The 17,715-nt window shown below is 47.6% G+C and overlaps 1 protein-coding gene across 6 annotated transcripts in view; it reads right to left on the minus strand.

The window, feature by feature from the left end:
* Nucleotides 1-17,715, minus strand: part of HEPH (hephaestin) — a 71,134-nt gene that overhangs the window by 20,077 nt on the left and 33,342 nt on the right. For all 6 annotated transcript variants that reach the window (XR_013226238.1, XM_077308224.1, XM_077308221.1 and 3 more), the window contains exons 11-20: nucleotides 17,017-17,161; nucleotides 15,808-16,020; nucleotides 14,545-14,758; nucleotides 10,657-10,796; nucleotides 8,412-8,543; nucleotides 7,852-7,958; nucleotides 6,410-6,638; nucleotides 3,511-3,650; nucleotides 2,614-2,776; nucleotides 1,519-1,551 (exon numbers count right to left, since the gene is read on the minus strand). Coding sequence is in view for 5 of the 6 variants with exons in the window: in XM_077308224.1 (XP_077164339.1) it covers nucleotides 1,519-1,551; nucleotides 2,614-2,776; nucleotides 3,511-3,650; nucleotides 6,410-6,638; nucleotides 7,852-7,958; nucleotides 8,412-8,543; nucleotides 10,657-10,796; nucleotides 14,545-14,758; nucleotides 15,808-16,020; nucleotides 17,017-17,161 (1,516 nt within the window). In the remaining variant the exon portion in view is untranslated. The remainder of the gene's footprint in view (nucleotides 1-1,518; nucleotides 1,552-2,613; nucleotides 2,777-3,510; nucleotides 3,651-6,409; nucleotides 6,639-7,851; nucleotides 7,959-8,411; nucleotides 8,544-10,656; nucleotides 10,797-14,544; nucleotides 14,759-15,807; nucleotides 16,021-17,016; nucleotides 17,162-17,715) is intronic.

The following is a 17,715-nucleotide window of genomic DNA, read 5'->3' on the forward strand; positions in this document are numbered from 1 at the left end:
GGGGGAAGGCATGCCCACAGGTTCTAAACCTAAGCCATTAAAAGGCGGCTAAGATACAGGTCTCCTTGATGAAGCCCGTTTTCCAAATACAGGAAGTGCTTGACAAACAAGAATAACATTTCTAGGACCTCCCCCTCCCAAAAAAACCCAGACCTTTAGTGGTGAGGGTGGAATAGAAATATACCTAATAACAGCTAACAACCCAAGTTTATTGATTTCAGAATATGAAATGTAGGACTTGGGTAAAACGGGATATTTCTCTGGGATATTTCTGAAATTTAAAATTAAAGAAGCCTTAATGTTACTCAGGCCATTATTGCTAATCTTCTAATACTTAGCAATGGAACTCTAATTTGAATCACCCTTTAAGGGCTCCTAACAGATTTTTCCAGCTGGGAAATCAAAAAAACAGAAAGCGGAAATGGGTTTTAAAATGTACACAGACTTCAGCATTTCTTTGAAAAAAATACTTAAATGTTCTTCTGATGAATTGAATTGGGGCAATAAGACTGGATGACACGCAGGCCGCAGTCTCAGGTATGTTTAATTGGGATTGTGCCCCAATGAACACAGCAAGGCTTGTTTCTGAGGAACAGTGCCATCCTAAACAGAGTTACGCCCTTCTGAATCCACTGACTTTAAAGCGCTTAAAAGAGTATAAATCTGTTTAGGATTGCACAGTCAGTCTGCACTGGAGCTGGCTCTGAGTAATTGTAGGTAAAATATGGTGTTTGCTTTCTATTCCCCATTGAATCTCGTTAAATAATAGACTTCTGAAATAGTCGTATAGCAATGTTTATTTCTCTAACTGCTGTCTGATGGATTCTCAGTTTGCAGCTCTGCACTTTTACACGGAGCTTTATGAGCTTCAGCAAGTGGAAAGGTTTGTGAAGAGGGCATGGAGGTCACCTGAGGCAGAGGCTGCAATAGGATGTGCTCAGCAAGCCCCTAATTTGGGTGACAGTCTGGAGCAGGGGTAGTCAAACTGTGGCCCTCCAGATGTCCATGGACTACAATTCCCATGAGCTCCTGCCAGCATTCTGTTCTGGAGTCTGCAAAGCCCTTTTCTAGCATCAGTCCGGAAGTGTCATCGCAGCTGCATGGACGGGCTGGGATAATTTTTTTAAAGTGTATTTCATTTGTTATTCTGGACCAAAGAACGGTCGCATAAGAGATTCCCCTCAACCCCATAACCCCTCCCCCCAAAAATGTCCAGTGTCTTCCATTAGGTTAACTTATCCCCTCCCTTATCTTCCCAGTGGGGGACTCAAAGTGGCTTTCATCACTGAACTCTCCTCCGTTTTACCCTCACAACAACACTGTGAAGTAGGCTATGCTGAGAGGGAGAGGGAGAGAGAGAGAGAGGGTGCTGGGCCAACTTCCGTTGACCCTGTCTGACCCCCTGGCTGCTACAGCACAGTAGCCCATTCTGACGCTCGGAAGAGAAACATTCTTCACCATCAGGGACCCTTGAGACGCACATGGACTTGTGAGGAAAAGGAAGTCTCCAGTTCTTACCTGCACTGGAATCCGCATCCAAGAGCTTTGGACCTGCCAAGAAATAAGTTTACAGAATGAGCAGCAGCTTCCTGGAAAGCAAGAAAGGAGGAGGTTTAAAAGATGCCCCTTGGCCCCGCTGCAGGAGAGCCAGGTCTGGAGCCAGACAGGGATGTGCTCGGGGGCCCTTGGGTGCTTCTATGAGACTTGGACTGGGGCAGATCTCCCTACCGGGGACTCTGATGGAATGAGCAGGAAGGGGTGGCACACAGTGTTGTGGAGCGTGTCCAGGCCCTAGCCCTCCCCCTGCACCTCCCAAGGTGCTGACTCCAGCTCTGCCTCCCTCCAGAAGCTCAAGCGCCTGCCCACCTCTTTAAGAGGAGCAGGCCCACTTGCTTGGTGGCGGATTCCCTGCCTTGATTTACCCCGGGGACACGCATTCCTGAGGGCAGATGGGGCACACTGCTCTGCCATCTGGGCCTTTGCCCCTTCTCAGCCCCATCCTCTTCATGCTCTCTGTTCTGCTCATTCCTGGGCAGCAGAGTCTGTGTGTGTGTGTGTGTGTGTGTGTGTGTGCGTGTAGGAGCTTTTGTAGTCTCTGACACAGGGATGGTGTCAGCATAACCTGGGGTGGGGTATTGGTCAGGGCCCAGAGCTCCTGGCGGGGCCCATTGCTGCCGAACCCTGAACATACACCCTCCTGCAATCTGTCTGTTTGCCCTTCTCCATCTGTTTGCCTGTGGTGGTCTGCCACTCACCCACCCACTTGCCCAGCATCACTGGATAAGGACGGCGGAACACTGTAGTGATGCTGCAGGTTGCCACGGCTCTGAGCCGCATGTGCCAGCCACTGCCACTGAGGAAAGGGCATGCAGACACATCATGCAAGTGAGCTTGGGCAGTGGGAGGGTTCCGGAGAAGGATAGGGTGGGGGACACACGGGGGGGGGGGGAGGCACGGCTGGATCTGGAACTGGCCCTGCCCTGAGGGCCTGCATGGCAGAGTCACGAGCAAGCAGCTGAGCCCAGCAAGCTCTGTAGAGTTGGCATCTGTGTGAGTCGCCCAGCTTCTGGCAGTTGGATCGAGCCCCTTGCATGACAGAGGCAGCCACCCTACCTGGCCTGGGCAAGACAGTGAAGAGGGTCTCCATGCCGGCGTGGATGTGGTCAGCCACATGGCAGTGTAGCAGCCACGTACCAGGGTTGCCCACCACCATTTCCACCATTTCAAAGGTCCCAGGAAAGAGGTCCGCAACGTCTGCCCGGTAGCTCTTTCCTCTCTGCCACAAGGAGAAGGAGGAGAGGGAGTGTTAGTTTGGAGCACATCTGTGCAAACGCAGGGAACTGACGGCCTGAATCGCATTGAAGGGTGCCTGGTATTTGCTTGCTCATGGTGGGAGGCCTCCAAGTAATGAGGCCCTGGTCACAGAGCTCTTGGCAATTCCTAGAGCTAACCAGAAGTGACCAACGGTGGTTCCAGAAATTGCCAGAAGCTCTATGGTTAGAACTTGCTATAACTTGATGAGGCTCACTTTTGCCTTTTGAATCTTCTCCCTGGATGCTGCCCCCCCCCCCAACCTCCCACCATTTGCCAGGGCCTGTCAGGCAACACTGTGGTCAGGACCTCTCATGGGTCCAGCTTGGATCCATAAATGGGCTCCTTTTCTGACCAGGATGAACCAGTAACTCCCTCAGGGGAGAGCAGCGTCTCAGGGGACACCTGGGACCACTGTACTTCACCCACACCCGGAGCCCCTAGATCCTGAGATCTTCTTGGTCAAAGGAGCCCAAAGCCGTAGCTCCAGATGGTACTGCCAGCTGGCAGGGGCTCATGGGAATTGTAGTCCATGGACATCTGGAGAGCCCCATTCGGCCACCCCTGCCACAGAGCTTGGAGTCTGTCACCTTGGGCTGAAGGCTCATCCAAGGTCTTGTGCTTGTCAACTGCAATGAAAAGCTCTGCCATCCCCATGAGGCATACACAGACGTGTGATCAACTAGCAGAGAGTCTTACTCGATACAGGAATGTCTCCGCATGAAAGTGAACGGTGTGGACATCGATTTCCTGGCCCATCCCCAGCAGGTACCAGTTGACCCAGTCTCCTTCGTACATGGTCAGCCCGGGCAAGTTTGCATAGAGTTTACCATTGATGGCTGTGAAAGGAAGAAAGGAAATTCAGTCTGTTTATGGCAGGGTTTGTGTGGTACTCCAGAGGACAGGAGATGAGCATTTGTGTGGGCTAAAGTCTTAGCAGTGATGGAGAAAGCTTGGCTGGCTAAATGCGCAAAGAAGGCGGACACACTGCCCAGTGCCCAACCCCTGCAGCAAAAGCCAGAGATGATGGTGGGATTCCAATGCTTCCAGTCACATAAGTACAATATAACAAATTGCCTTCGTGCAACGAAAAAAAAGCTAGAGAATTCAGAGGGATAAGCAGACTGGGTTCCTGACATGGCAGCTTTGGTGTTCACCATCACTTCCCTGCTGTCTGCAGAAATGTGGTGGGGCCGAAGAGTTTTGCAAATCCTAGAGTGTTTCAGGACTTTTCGTTTTCACCAGAGGCGATGCCAACACGGTGCCAGTATCTGCCCCCTGAATGCTTGCAGGGCAAGCCTAAGAGGAAAGCAGCTTCGTGGTTTTAACGGAACTAGCAGATTTGGTGAGAACATCCATTGCTTGGCGGCGCCCTTCCCCCCATTCATCTCCATCTCCTCTGGAAAGCAGCCTTGCTTGTTTAGTTATTGAGGCTGTTTTGGCTGTTTGAAGACTTCCCTCATTTCACAGGCTCTCAGAGGGGGGAGCTGGTGGAGAGGTTATAAGCCTGTGCCTGGTTTACTCTGCCTCAGTTACGTCAAGGAATTGTCGGGTTAACTTGCTTGCTTTCAATAAACTCCATCTCTTACACCAAGTCCAGGAGTTGTGTTTTTGAGCAAACTGAAGAAATCTCACAGATATCTGAAATATTTTTGGTCTGCCACACATACCTCTTCAGAGACACCAGGGTGTTGGGGTGGCATGGAGATGCACCCAGTTATGTCTCTTCTGGTAGGCTCCTGCCAGTTGGATCTTGTCACATTTGGGGTGCAGTCAAGAAAGGGGTTTTTACTGCAAGACGGATCAGATTTGTTTTGTTTGCCTTTCTCTGCAGCCTGGCTCGGTTGTCTGAGTCACCTCTGTCCCCTCGCTTTGTACATCTGCTTGTGTCTGCTGCCAGCCCACTCTGTGCTCCCAGCTCTTGATCTGAGAAGGGTTGGCCGTGCTTTCCAGCAGGGCTCTGAGCTCAACCACCGCTTTGTTTGTCTGAGTGCTGTTATTTTATTCAGAAACTGGAAGCCCAGCTGCAGCTGAGAAGCCAATTTGAACATTCTCTGAATTTCTCACCAATTACTTTCAGGAATTAACCATGTGTCAATCACCGACGGTAGGAGTTCATTTCCTACTCAGCAACAATTAGAGTCAAGCTTTGCTGGCAAATGAGCAAATGAAGTGTAGGCGGAGGCAGCAGCATGCTCCCAGGGAAAGGGACTGCTGGGACAAGGCGCTTCCCGAGGCAGATGTGGACGCTGCAGCTCCATGCCTACTCTTGTGTCGGATGGGTGTCCTGAGAGGGGCAAGAGAGCTGCTGGGGGAGGAGGGAGATATGCCCTGACTCCCAAGCCAGCACTCGGTCTGAGGACGCAGTTAACCACCTAGGGGAGCCTTTCGCAACTTTCTTACCACTGAGAAACCCTGGAAACATTCTTCAGTCTTCAAGAAACCCCAGAAGCGATGCAATCGTGCAGAATAAGGGAAGCAGAGCTGTGTCCATGCCCATCCTGGGACCCTCTCCTCCCCAACCCCTCCAGGCCCATCCTTGGCCATTTGGGGAGGGGTGCCAGGTTGCCATGACACACAGACAAAAGGCTGCCTCATGCTGCACCGGAGTAATGGTCCATCAAGGTCAGCGTTGTTTACCCAGACTGGTAGCCGCTTTCCAGGACTTCAGGCAGACATTTCAGGCCTTTCCTGTCAACTACTACCTGGCCTTTCATAACTTGATTAGATCTGTAAATACAATAGGCCCTAGCCTCTCCTTTTCCCCCACCCCAGGGCAGCCCTCCTGCCAGCTCTCCCCCCTGACCCAAAAAGGCCTGCCGCAGCCTCTCCAAGGCTTGGTGGGCGTTTTCGGGCCAGGGAACTCCCTTCTCTCCCCCCCCCCCCCACTGGCCTCCGCTCCTGGCAGCATTTTAATGCTTACGCTTTTCCCCAGCTCTGGTTAGCTTTCTGGTTGGTTCCATGTCTCTGCAATCCATACTCTGTTACATTGTTTATTATTTATTTGTTTGTTTGTTAATTTATATTTATATACCGCCCTCCCTGAAGGCTGTGTTTTGATGCCCCATTCCTGTCGACTGCATTTATGTGATCTGCCTGGAGACCCAGTGAGAAAATCGCTAAACCAGTAAGCCTGACTTGTGTCCAGCCATCCTTGCATTGTGTGCTGCCCCAGCGCCTGAGGTTTCAAGAGGCAACTGCGCCCACACCTGCAAGCCTATTCCACAGTCATTAGGGGCAGAAACTTGACCTTTCAAAAAACAACTCACAATGCTGAATTCCATTTGTGGCCACATAGCCTTGTATTTAGCAGATGGGGGTAAAATAAGGATTCTCTTTTTAGCCATTGCTTTACTTTTAGTACTTAAGTGTCAGATTTCTTTCTGTAACATCTTTATACCCATTCTGGAGTCCTTTCAAAAAGAAACCTAAAGGAATAAATATGAGCATTTTCTTCCCCCAGCAAGGAACGAAAGCAAACACTGTTTTTTTTTTTTCCAGCCAGCCCTGTCTGGGGACAATTCTAGGATATTCTTTGCCAAGAATAAGGGCACCAGTGTGTGGATCTGAGACCAGAGACCAAAACGGGGCCAAGTACCGTGCATCTTGTTGCTTTCCACGAATTCCTCATCCTGCCGTTGCACATGGGATGAGTCTCCCTGAGCAGCATGACTCTTCACGTTCTCTTGCAGATACCAGGACTGGTTTTCATCAAAAACCAAGAAGAGGAGGGCGAACTCCTTGTTTACACCATTAATTCTCCCATCGAAATCCAGCATCCCTTTACGGCAGACTTTCAAAGGCCCAATGAGGCCACTAAAGAGATCCTGAGGGAAAAGAGCAGGGAGTGAAGGACTGGAGGAGACACCGTTTCCTGGAAGAGTGATGAAGGTGGGCGTCCCGAGGCTATGCAAGGGGGTCGACCCCCATCTCCATTGCCCCAGGCCACAGCTACAGATTCCCACTGAAAATCCTGTCAGAATCCTGTCAGAATGGCTCTACATTCTTCAAGGACTAATTTGCTGGTCATTCCTGGCCCCATGGAGGTGCGCTTGGCCTCAACCAGGGCCAGGGTCTTTTTGGTCCTGGCCCCGACCTGGTGGAATGAGTTCCTGGAGGAGCTGCAGGCCCTGTTTGGTGCAGTGGTTAGGAGAGCCAGTTTGGTGCAGTGGTTAGGAGTACGGACTTCTAATCTGGCATGCCAGGTTCGATTTTGCGCTCCTCCACATGCAACCAGCTGGGTGACCTTGGGCTCGCCACAGCACTGATAAAACTGTTCTGACCGGGCAGTGATATCAGGGCTCTCTCAGCCTCACCCACCTCACAGGGTGTCTGTTGTGGGGAGAGAATGGGAAGGCGACTGTAAGCCGCTTTGAGCCTCCTTCGGATAGGGAAAAGCGGCATATAAGAACTAACTCTTCTTCTTCTTTCGGCATTCTGCAGGGCCTGCAAAACGGAGCTCTTCCGCCAGGTTTATGGTTGAGGCTGGTGCGGTGAGAAAGAGCTGACGGGCCCCCCAGCATTCGGAGCGTGGCATCCACCATATGATCTGTGCTCCCTCCTCCCACTCCTACATTCGATTTCTGAGGGGCTAGTGGGGTAATGACCGCCATGTTTTTTAATTGTTAGGAGTCTGTTTTTAGGAGTTTGTATCACTGTATGTCCAGATAGTTTTAATAGACTGTGTAACCCGCCATGAGTCTACTACAACAGTGACGGGCAATAAACAAGCAAGCAAACAAATAAATACTTTGTCTGCCACCCCCCATGAGTCAATATTCCATATTTCCTCCATATAGAGCCAAACATGCCTCATGCAAAAGGGGAGGGGAGCAGACAGGTGGAATCCTCTTTAAAAGGGTTCACAGACTTTCACGTGCTTTTTCCCCTCCCTTTCTTTATTATGTGGTCAGAAGTTTGTGAGCTAAGATCTTCTGGTTCCATAATAGCAACTAGTATCAACACAGGCTTGATTTGACCATCTTGATGGTCAATTCAACTTTGGCTGAAGCCCACCCACCCCACCCACCCAAATCTAACCTTTACTGGATCGACTTTGGAATAATAGGCCCAAGAAACACAGGCAGAATCATTTGGTCCTGGACCAGATCTTTCAGGAACGTCCCAGCGGTATGTTGCAATTTCCCCTAAGAATTAACAGAAAAAAGCATTTTACTATTTCTGTAAAGAATTTCCTCTCAGACTCCGAAGAGCTGAAGGGCTCATATGGTGTTCTCTTCTTAATGTTTGACTATGTATCTTATATTAGTGCAGCTAGATATGAAATTCCTGCCTTGGGCATTTCCCAAACAAGACTTTACAACAACCAGTCAGTTGAAGCTGCAGCTGGGTTCCACTGTGCCTACTTAGGCGAATGTTGTGAGACTAGAGCAGGTGCGCATGGGACAGCCCCACCTCCTGAAAGACCTGCTACTGTGTTGTTGACACATACCGTGTGCATTGCACAAAGGGCAGGAGAGCAAGGGTATGACCTTGTTACAACCACTAGCAACGGGCTGTTGTTGACTTAGTTGTGGGCGCTCAGCATTGATGGGCATCCGATGATGGAGTTCAGAGGGAAAATGGCGGAGGAGACTCACCGGGCATTGCCACTTCTGGCTCGGTCATGCTCTTCTCCACTATTCCATGGGCATGAATGGAATAAGGCCGCGTGGCGTTGTTCTTGAACACAATGTTGAGGATGTCCCCCACTTCCGCCCAAATGAAAGGCCCTGGAGATTGGAAGGCAGTGCTTTAGCTCACAAAGGCAATAGAGACAGCCTGAAAACCACCCAGGAATGGACCAGAATGACAGCAAAACTCCACGTGCAAAGGGAAAACCAAAAAAAAAAAAGGAAAAAATATCAATGCAATCGCAAAGCCAGATTTGCACACAGCATTACTGGGAAGCCTGAAGGGAGAATTGGGTGTTCCTTGATAGAACGACAACTCCACAACCCAAACTCAGTTGCAAATCCTTTGCCAGTGGTGGTACCTGTTCATATTTTTCTGAGGCTGAAATCCTAGATGAATTTACTTGGAAGAAACTCCATAGGCCCTGGCCAGGTTCCATGGAGCCTGTAAAACGGAGCTCTTCTGCCAGGTCTATGGTTGAGGACGGTAAAAAAAGTTGAGAAAGGGAACTCTTAAGGTGTGCAAGATCAAGGACTTAGGGTCAGTCTATACTCTGCCTGTAGATCTGGTGGTCACTGCGTCTCCCAGAAATGGCCCCACAGGGGAGTCTGATGAAGTAAAAATGGCACCAGGGAAAGATGAGGCCACATCTGTCCTGGTCCTGCAGGTGTGAATTGGGGAGGCACAATAGTCCCATTGAATGTCACCATCCTGCAGGAGTTTTCTGCCATGTGCTGACTAGCTCTATGAAGACACCCTCATTTCATGGATGCCTCAGAGGGCTTCCTGATCCTTAGCAATTTTCCATGCACAGAGATTTGCTGCTGCAGGCCAGCACTTTCTGCATTCCTCTGCAAGGTTGTCCAGACACTTCTCATTGTTACTGTGTGAGTTCTTACACAGACACCACAAAGGTTGCCTGCCTTCAACACAAGGAAATTTCCAAGGAAGCTCCTGGTAGGAACTGCGGAAACCAAATTCCCATTCAAGTTTGACACTATCATAATCACCTGCTTCAGGAGTTTCATGTGCACACTTCTCACTTTGCCAGTTAATCAGCATTTGACATTGGCCAATCATTCTGCAATCATTTTCCACCTTACAAAAGAACAGAACTTACTTTCTTTGGGCATTACGGCATCTTCAGGCCTCATTTCGTAACAGCCCCCCAACTCATTTCTGCCCTTCCTCTCCTTGTGGCGGGAATATCAGCAACCAATCAATGGTGACTTACCTCATACCTCACCTCCCAGCGGGCTGACCTGTGGGAGGCCCGGGGTTTTCAAACCCTATATATGTCCCAACACGCAGCCCCACTGTGTGCTGTGCTCTCTACACACCCAACGCGTTGCTTTGAGCTTAGGTGCTGGTCATCTAAGTCTCCTTTCCTTGCTCGCCTGGAAACCATCCTTGCTTCAGGATCAGTTGCAGTATAATTTCTTTCCCCACTTGCTAGCATTCCCCCTTTAGAAGTTTGTGTGTCATATTGTATGTGTGCCTGTGTGTTTAATAAATAGCTCATATTCAGAGAATCAAGGTCTGGTTTAATTCAAGGTGTCTAAGGAGTTCCCATCTCCTGTATACAAACGGTGTGACGATCCTGGTTGCTCCTCCTCTTGCAAGCTAAATTCCCCTTCTAAATTTATAATTCCCCAGCAATTCGAGTAACAACTGAGGAAAATTTCACGTACCTGTTGAGGTGTTCCCTGACCGATGAAACCTTGTGACAATAAATTTGTTAAAGTGCCACAAGAATCTGTCTTGTTTTGGCTACAACAGGCTAATAAAATCCCCCCTCTGGAGTTTCCAAGTCTGGACTCTGGACTGCATTGCTGGTTATCTAGGTATCCTTAGATCCTAATGGAACCATTTAAAGGGCTAAAAACTGCAATTGGCGTAAGGCCTAAGGCCTGGTTTACACAGGCTACATAATGAGGAAGAAAAGCGGCCAAGGGGCTAGAATGTACCATGTCAGACAACAGGTGTGTGTGGGGGTTCAGTTTAATGACTTTTCCATAAATAACAACAAAAAATTACTGGGCTTGAATTTTGTTCATGATGTGTTCACTGTACTTCCAGACATTACTGTGGGAAATGATTCAAAATGGCATCGCCCACAGTCTGTTTTGCCCCCTCAAAATTCTAACAGGCCAGACTCATATACTAGAGAAGCCCCACGGAGCCAGAAAGAAAGCAGCTGGCCATTCTTACCCAAAATGCCTAAATGTTCTTCACCGCTGCTCCTCTTCCTCGGGGTCCTAAACGTCCCATCCGTGTATTCCCTGTAAATGGCTTTCTTGTACTTTGAGCCAAGGAGTCCGTCCCCACGACTGAGAAATATGTTGCCATAGCTGTGAACATCAAAGGTCCTCGTTGCATTACTAATGTCTTGTGGATATTAATAAAACAACACACATCTGCACGCAAGAGAGGTCATGGCGATGAGTGGATTTCTCCTCTGAGGACCTGAGCTTCCACAAAGGAAAGGCTGCAGGGAATGTGAGAAGAAAATGTGAGAGATCTTGGGCTGAGGACTGGCCTTTTATGCCTCGCTATCTGAGATCCTGCAAGGCAAAGGATTGAACTTGGTCAACTGCTAAACTGATAAATATCTGTAACCGTTCCCGCGGAGCGGTCTAAATAAAACACTAAGGTTAAGTTGGGAGGAGAAAGAGGAGGGCCGAGTCCGGGATAAAAACTCGGAGGAGCCAATCAGGAGCGGCAAAGCGGCTCCCCATTGGCCACTTGGTCCACCCTAGACTGGCCACTCAGAGGGTTTGCCGACAGGAAAGGAGCAGGGCCGCCGCGTCAAAGACGCTCCTTTCTTGCCGCCTTTCTCCCTTCCTTCCTTTCTCCCTTCTATCCATCCCTTCACCCACCCCTTGCCCTCCTTTCTCACTCCCATCCCTCCTTCCCTCTTCTACCTTCCTTTTGTTCCTTATTCCTCCCTATCCACTAGCGCCTGCTGTATTTTACCTACAGCGGGCTTAATTTCTAGTATATATAAAATTACATAATGGATAAAATTAAACAATCTAGGCATAGACCAGCATCTACTCTTTCTACTAAAACAGCTCCATCATAACAACCACTGCCAAGTCAAATATTTTGCTGAGGGAAATTTAACACCAAAAATCCAAATAAACATAGGAGTGAAACAAGGCTGCATCCTTGCCCCTCAGTTATTTAACCTTTTCTTAAGTGACTTACCCCTCTATTTTAACAAAGTTAATGGCCATCCCCCCATTCTTGGCAAAAGACCCACTCCACTTCTTTTATATGCAGATGACACAGTTATCTTATCTAGAACTCGAGTTGGCCTAATACGCTATCTCCGGTCATTCGGAGATTACTGTAGTGACAATCAACTAAAAATAAACCTTGAAAAAATGACGATCATGGTATTTGCAAAGACCCGATATAAGTTTCCCTGGATAATAAATGGTAAACATATAGAACAGGTCAATCACTACAAGTATTTAGGCATAAACTTTACTTATAATAACAGTTGGGCCAACCATAGAGAAAAAACAATCAAATATGCAAAAGGCCAGTTGTCCCTTTTAGCCAAGTTTTATCATCAAAAAGGCAACAAAAACCTTCAAGCAGCCATTAAAATCTACAATGCCAAAATAATTCCTCAGATACTTTATGGAATCCCAATATGGATGGATGCATTTAATAATAAATTAGAGAACATCCAATCTTTCTTTTTCAGAAATCTGCTAGGAGTCCCAAACTGTGTGGCCAATCATACACTTGTAGCAGAACTTGGCCAACAGAGTCTAGAAGCCCGGGCTCAGTCCTTTAAATACTGGTTAAAAATTCATTTCCATGCTCAAACGGGTAGTTTGTTAATTAACCTTTTGAGTGACCCTTATTCTTTCAGCTGGCTGGGCAAAATGTCAAAAAAACTTCAAATTATGGGTCTGGACATCTCATCCTTTAGCATGCAAGACGAACGGACGATACTAAAGCTAATATCATAGAGACTAGAAGATCAGGATACACAGATTCTGGGCTCCTCTAACAACAGTGTATGTTCTCCCCGCTTCTGGGATATTCCGTTATCTTACAAATCCATGCCCATGTATCTCCAAATTTTGGAGACACACCAGTTAAGAAGAGCATTTCTAGTAGCTCGCTTAAACATCTTTCCTTCAAATGTCACCTGAGGTAGATTTTTGAAGATCCCTCCTCAGGAGAGATACTGTTTACATGGATGTAGTGTCCCTGACACGTTGCACCATATACTTCTGGTGTGTCCTAAGTTTGAAGTATTTCGTCGCCCGTTAGCTAAACATCTGAAGAAATTGAAATTGAGCTGTGTTAATGAGAAACACTGTATTAAAATGATATTAAATGTGAGGGACAGAGCAAATATTATAAAAGTAGCAAAGTTTTTACTGGCAATTTTATATGAATATCTTTTACGATAGATTTTACATCTGAAACTGTTTGAAAATTTCATTTTATGCTTTGCAATTGTATGCCAATAAAGGTATTCTGATTCTGATTCTACATAATCTGTACACCGCCCGTGGCGCCGCGGGCGCCACGGACTAAATAAAACAGTAAGGGGTTCTGGGGCGGGATGTGTCCGGGATGAGGAAGGGTCCGGATTGGACCCTTCCTCATGACAGACAACCGGAGGGACCAAACGGCAGGCGCGAAGCGCCTGCCGATTGGTCCCTCCGATTCCCAGCCCCAGCAACTGCGAGCCGTGCTCAGCGCGGCTCGCAGTTGCTCCCGGCCTGACGTGGTGAGAGGCGCGAAGCGTCTCTCACCGCGTCAGGCCGGCCCCAAGGAAGCCCCCGCCGCAAACACAACACAAGACTCCAGCCGCCGAGAAGCTGCAGAAAAAAAAAAAACACCCCCGGAGGAGCCTTTCGCCGCTAGCGCGACGAGAGGCAGCAGAAAAAAAAACCCCTGTAGGAGCCTTTCGCAGATCCAACCAGCAGAAAAAAAAACCCCTGTAGGAGCTCCAAGCCGCCGCGCCGACGAGAGGCAGCAGAAAAAAATTAACCCTGTAGGAGCCTTTCACAGCTCCAAGCAGCAGGAAAAAAAACCCCTGTAGGAGCTCCAAGCCGGCACGCCCACGAGAGCTAGCAGAAAAAAAAAACCCTGCAGGAGCCTTTCACAGCTCCAAGCAGCAGAAAAAAAAACCCTGTAGGAGCCTTTCCCAGCTCCAAGCAGCAGAAAAAAAAACCCTGTAGGAGCCTTTCGCAGATCCAAGCAGCAGAAAACAAAACCCTGAAGGAGCCTTTTGCAGATCCAAGCAGCAGAAAACAAAACCCTGAAGGAGCCTTTTGCAGATCCAAGCAGCAGAAAACAAAACCCTGAAGGAGCCTTTTGCAGATCCAAGCAGCAGAAAAAAAAACCCTGTAGGAGCCTTTTGCAGATCCAAGCAGCAGAAAACAAAACCCTGAAGGAGCCTTTTGCAGATCCAAGCAGCAGAAAAAAAAACCCTGAAGGAGCCTTTCCCAGCTCCAAGCAGCAGGAAAAAAAACCCCTGTAGGAGCTCCAAGCCGGCACGCCCACGAGAGCTAGCAGAAAAAAAAAACCCTGCAGGAGCCTTTCACAGCAGCAGAAAAAAAAAACCCTGTAGGAGCCTTTCACAGCTCCACGCAGCAGAAAAAAAAAGCACCTCCTGGTGTCCCCTGGGTCCTAGCGCCCATTGCATTCCTGGTTGCAATGGGCTTTCTTGCTAGTTATATTATAATACTATATGACATGTAAAAATTAATCACAATAAATTCTACTGTGTTTGTTGTTGTTTCACAATTTAACCTTGACAATATGCATCAGTAAGTGGGGCTTTGAACTTTTCCTGTTCCCACTGAAATGTCTCCTCCATCTCATTTCTTGCCTAAATGGTTCCTCTAGATTTTCTCACACTCTTCCAGGAAGCAGTTTGCTTCCCATCTGTTGAATCTTCTCACAAGCAGGAGTAACCCAACTATTAGCCACCTAAAAATAATGACTAAAAGTCCCCACTTTTGGTCCACAGGGATACTCTTACCAAAAATAATTTTTTGCCTGGCAATATATGGAAACGAGGCAACCAAAGCTCATTCACTTCCAAATCGACCTTGTTACCTTTCCTCACCAGAGCCGTTGTGCCTTTCCAGCTCCCAACTGCGGTCTGGGGCGTAGTCCCAATCCACCTCCTCTGCCATGATATAGACAGTCCTTGCTCTCTCATATCGCCCACCAAGAAAAAGGTCCTTCTTCCCACACTGCTGAACTGAATAATGTCCCCTCATCCCCGATTGGTAATGGTTGCTTGTTTGACAGTAGACCTCAGAAGTCCCTAGAAGGCAGTATGAAGAGGAACTCCATGGGATCACTGAGAGCCTTGACCAGATGTAAGACAGGACTGATATTTAAAGAAATCAAGTTATCTCCATCTACTGTGGAAGCCCAGCTGCCAAATGATTTTGCAGTTTGCATGACAAATGCACATTCTCTCAAATCAAAGAAGGGGCTATTCTCAACCCACCTGTGAGGTTTCAAGCCAGAGATTTTTTTAAATTTCTGCATGTGGAGTATTCTGCACATATTTTTGATTCTGCATGGCATTCCCCACTCATAGCAGCCACTATGTCTTTTCAGTGCAACATTTAAAACTACCTTTAAAATGACTTATCTTTTACAACAGTTATGAAAACACTTGGTTTTGCATGCATAAACACTTGTGTGTTTTTGACCTCCTCCCCTGTGTCACTGTTTACCAGTAGGGGAAAGGCCAGCCTCTAGTCCCTCATCTACCAATGGGAGCTTGAGGTAACCTTTGTTTGGTGCAGACCCTCCCACCTCTGCTATGACAACATTACACCAGCAGAAATTAATCTATCCATTCCCTCAGAGGCATTTGCAAACATTTCAATCCACTCTATATGACGAACAGCATACCTCTGAGAGGGAAAGGCTGTAGTGTTTTCAAAAAACTGTGCACCTACAGAAATATCTCGTTGAGGTCCCTTGCCCATGACCTACAATTCCCATAAAGCCCTGCCAGTAAATGTGCCAAAGTGGCAGGCATGTCACATTGCAGCTGATCATGGCCTGCCAATGAGCATCTAGCACAATGAGGTGTCTTTCAAATGGATTATCCTTGCAGAAAAACACGACTGTTTTAAAAAATGATGATTTAATGCAGTCAGCGTGCTGTCTTCAGTGAAAACCTTTACATACATAATAGCTCTTTATTTGTTTGTTTTCTTAGATTTTTATACTGTCCTCCTATATGGCAGAGGAGGCACTTGATGGCACTTGCAAACGCCACTGATCATAAAACAAACTCAGCTCTGTTAAGAAAACCACAGATATCAGTACTGCATGGATGGTTTGAGTACTCACCTCCATTGTCTGTCTGCATGACTGCTGTGGCAAAAGTGTGAGGGAAGAGACTGGCTGTGTCTCGCCTCATCCCATCTATCAAGACAGTATTTCCTTGGAAGACCACTCCATGTACGTCAGCTTCAGAGCCCAACCCCAGGAGGTGCCAGGAAACCTTTTCTCCTTTACATACATCAAGACTAGGCAAGTTACTGAACATGAATCCATTGATAGCTTCAGGGAGGGAAGGGGAAAAAAACACACATCACATTAATACAAACTTAATGTTTAACCTGTCTCTTTTGAGGGTAAAGGGAAAGAGGGAACTGAATCTTTTACTGTATTTGTCACACTGATATCCTGCTTTTCTTCTGCAGAATATATAGAGCAGGGATTCCCAACCACGGGTCTGCAGACCCACAGGAATCAGTGGCTTTCTCCTCTTGCCTTAATGGACTTGCTAGGGAATTGGCCACTTCCATAGTTCCCCTCCTCTCTTACCAAGCATGAGTGAGTTCTCATGTAGTTTCTGTTCATTGGAGGGGGAGCAGCTTGCCTGCCTACTCCTGCCTTAAACCATCTCTTGTCTCTCCTCCCCAGTCCTCCTTGAACCTGCCTGTTAACATGGGTGGTGATGCCACGTCCGGGAAGGTGGGGGTAGGCATGGCCAGCTGGTATCACTTTTGGGGCTCCTTGAAGCTTGAAAAATTATTTCAGGGACTCCCCCATGGTCAAAAGGCTGAAAAAGGCTGGTATAGAGACAGTCTGGGTCCCTGGACTTCAAGGTAAGAGCCAGACCTAGATCTGCAGAGTTGCACAACTTCCTTCAGACAACACCCTCAGAGCAGATGTGCCCTAACTGTTTCTACCCACTCAGAAAATAGGCAAGTGTTTGAATGTTATTTGCTCTTGTTTGAAGTGTTGGGGGAGGGGAGAAATCTTTCCTTGAAACACTTCAGATAGGATGCTCATGCAACCTAGCTGGTTGTGATATTATCACCTAATTTAAGGAAAATTCTGAGTTGCATCTGGGTGTCTCAGTTTCCCAAAACCTGATCGATATGCTTGAAATGATAGATACTTTTTGACTGGAACTTAGTCTCTGGATTGCAAGGTGACAATTTTGGTCAGAACAGGATGAGTTCTGCATTATAGGAACCCCTATAAGTTAAGATACCTACAAATCCACTGTAATGTTCCCTTACTCTCCAGGAACAGATGTCGACATACCATGCATCCTGTTGGACTCTTGGAAGCCGGGATCATCCAAAGCCTCTTCTTTCCTCAAGTAATATTTTAGATTTACATCCAGATACCAGCTAAGGTTTTCATCAAACACACCAAACAAAAGATAAAACTCTCTGTCAACTCCTTTCTAGAAAAATAATAACACATGGGATTCACTGAATTTCTGAAACATCCAGATTTCAACATGTTAACAACCCATGGGCTATAATTCACCCTGACAGCACCGTAGCACTCAACGGTGGGGAGAGAGAAGCAGGTTGTGGCTCTGGAGCCACATGCAGGTTGATGGGGACTTCAAGGAAAAAATGCAGACTCCTTTAGAGAATGCTAACACATCTCACCTAGAGTTCAGCTGCCTGTTCAACTGGGGGGGGGGGGAGTGCATTGCCCAAACTGAACTACTGAATAAAAATATGTTTCCTTCATTTTAAAACAACTACAGCTGCTCTCTGTGCATTGAGTTAGCCTCATAATTATGTTTTAACAGCTGTGGAAGGTTCCAGGAAAGCATCAGAGGTGGCGAGTGGTTCTAGAATTGTTGCTCCAAATCCGGTCACATGCTCCACTAAGTTCTGCCCAGAGAGAGCATTTTTTAAAGACTCTTCTTGTCCTGACATGAATGCCCAGGTGAGCGCCCTGCCCCGCCCTTTGATGTTAAGAATGGTTGGCCCTGGTTAGCAA

The sequence above is a fragment of the Paroedura picta genome, chromosome 13, assembly GCF_049243985.1.
Source record: "Paroedura picta isolate Pp20150507F chromosome 13, Ppicta_v3.0, whole genome shotgun sequence".
Lineage (NCBI taxonomy): Eukaryota > Metazoa > Chordata > Lepidosauria > Squamata > Gekkonidae > Paroedura > Paroedura picta.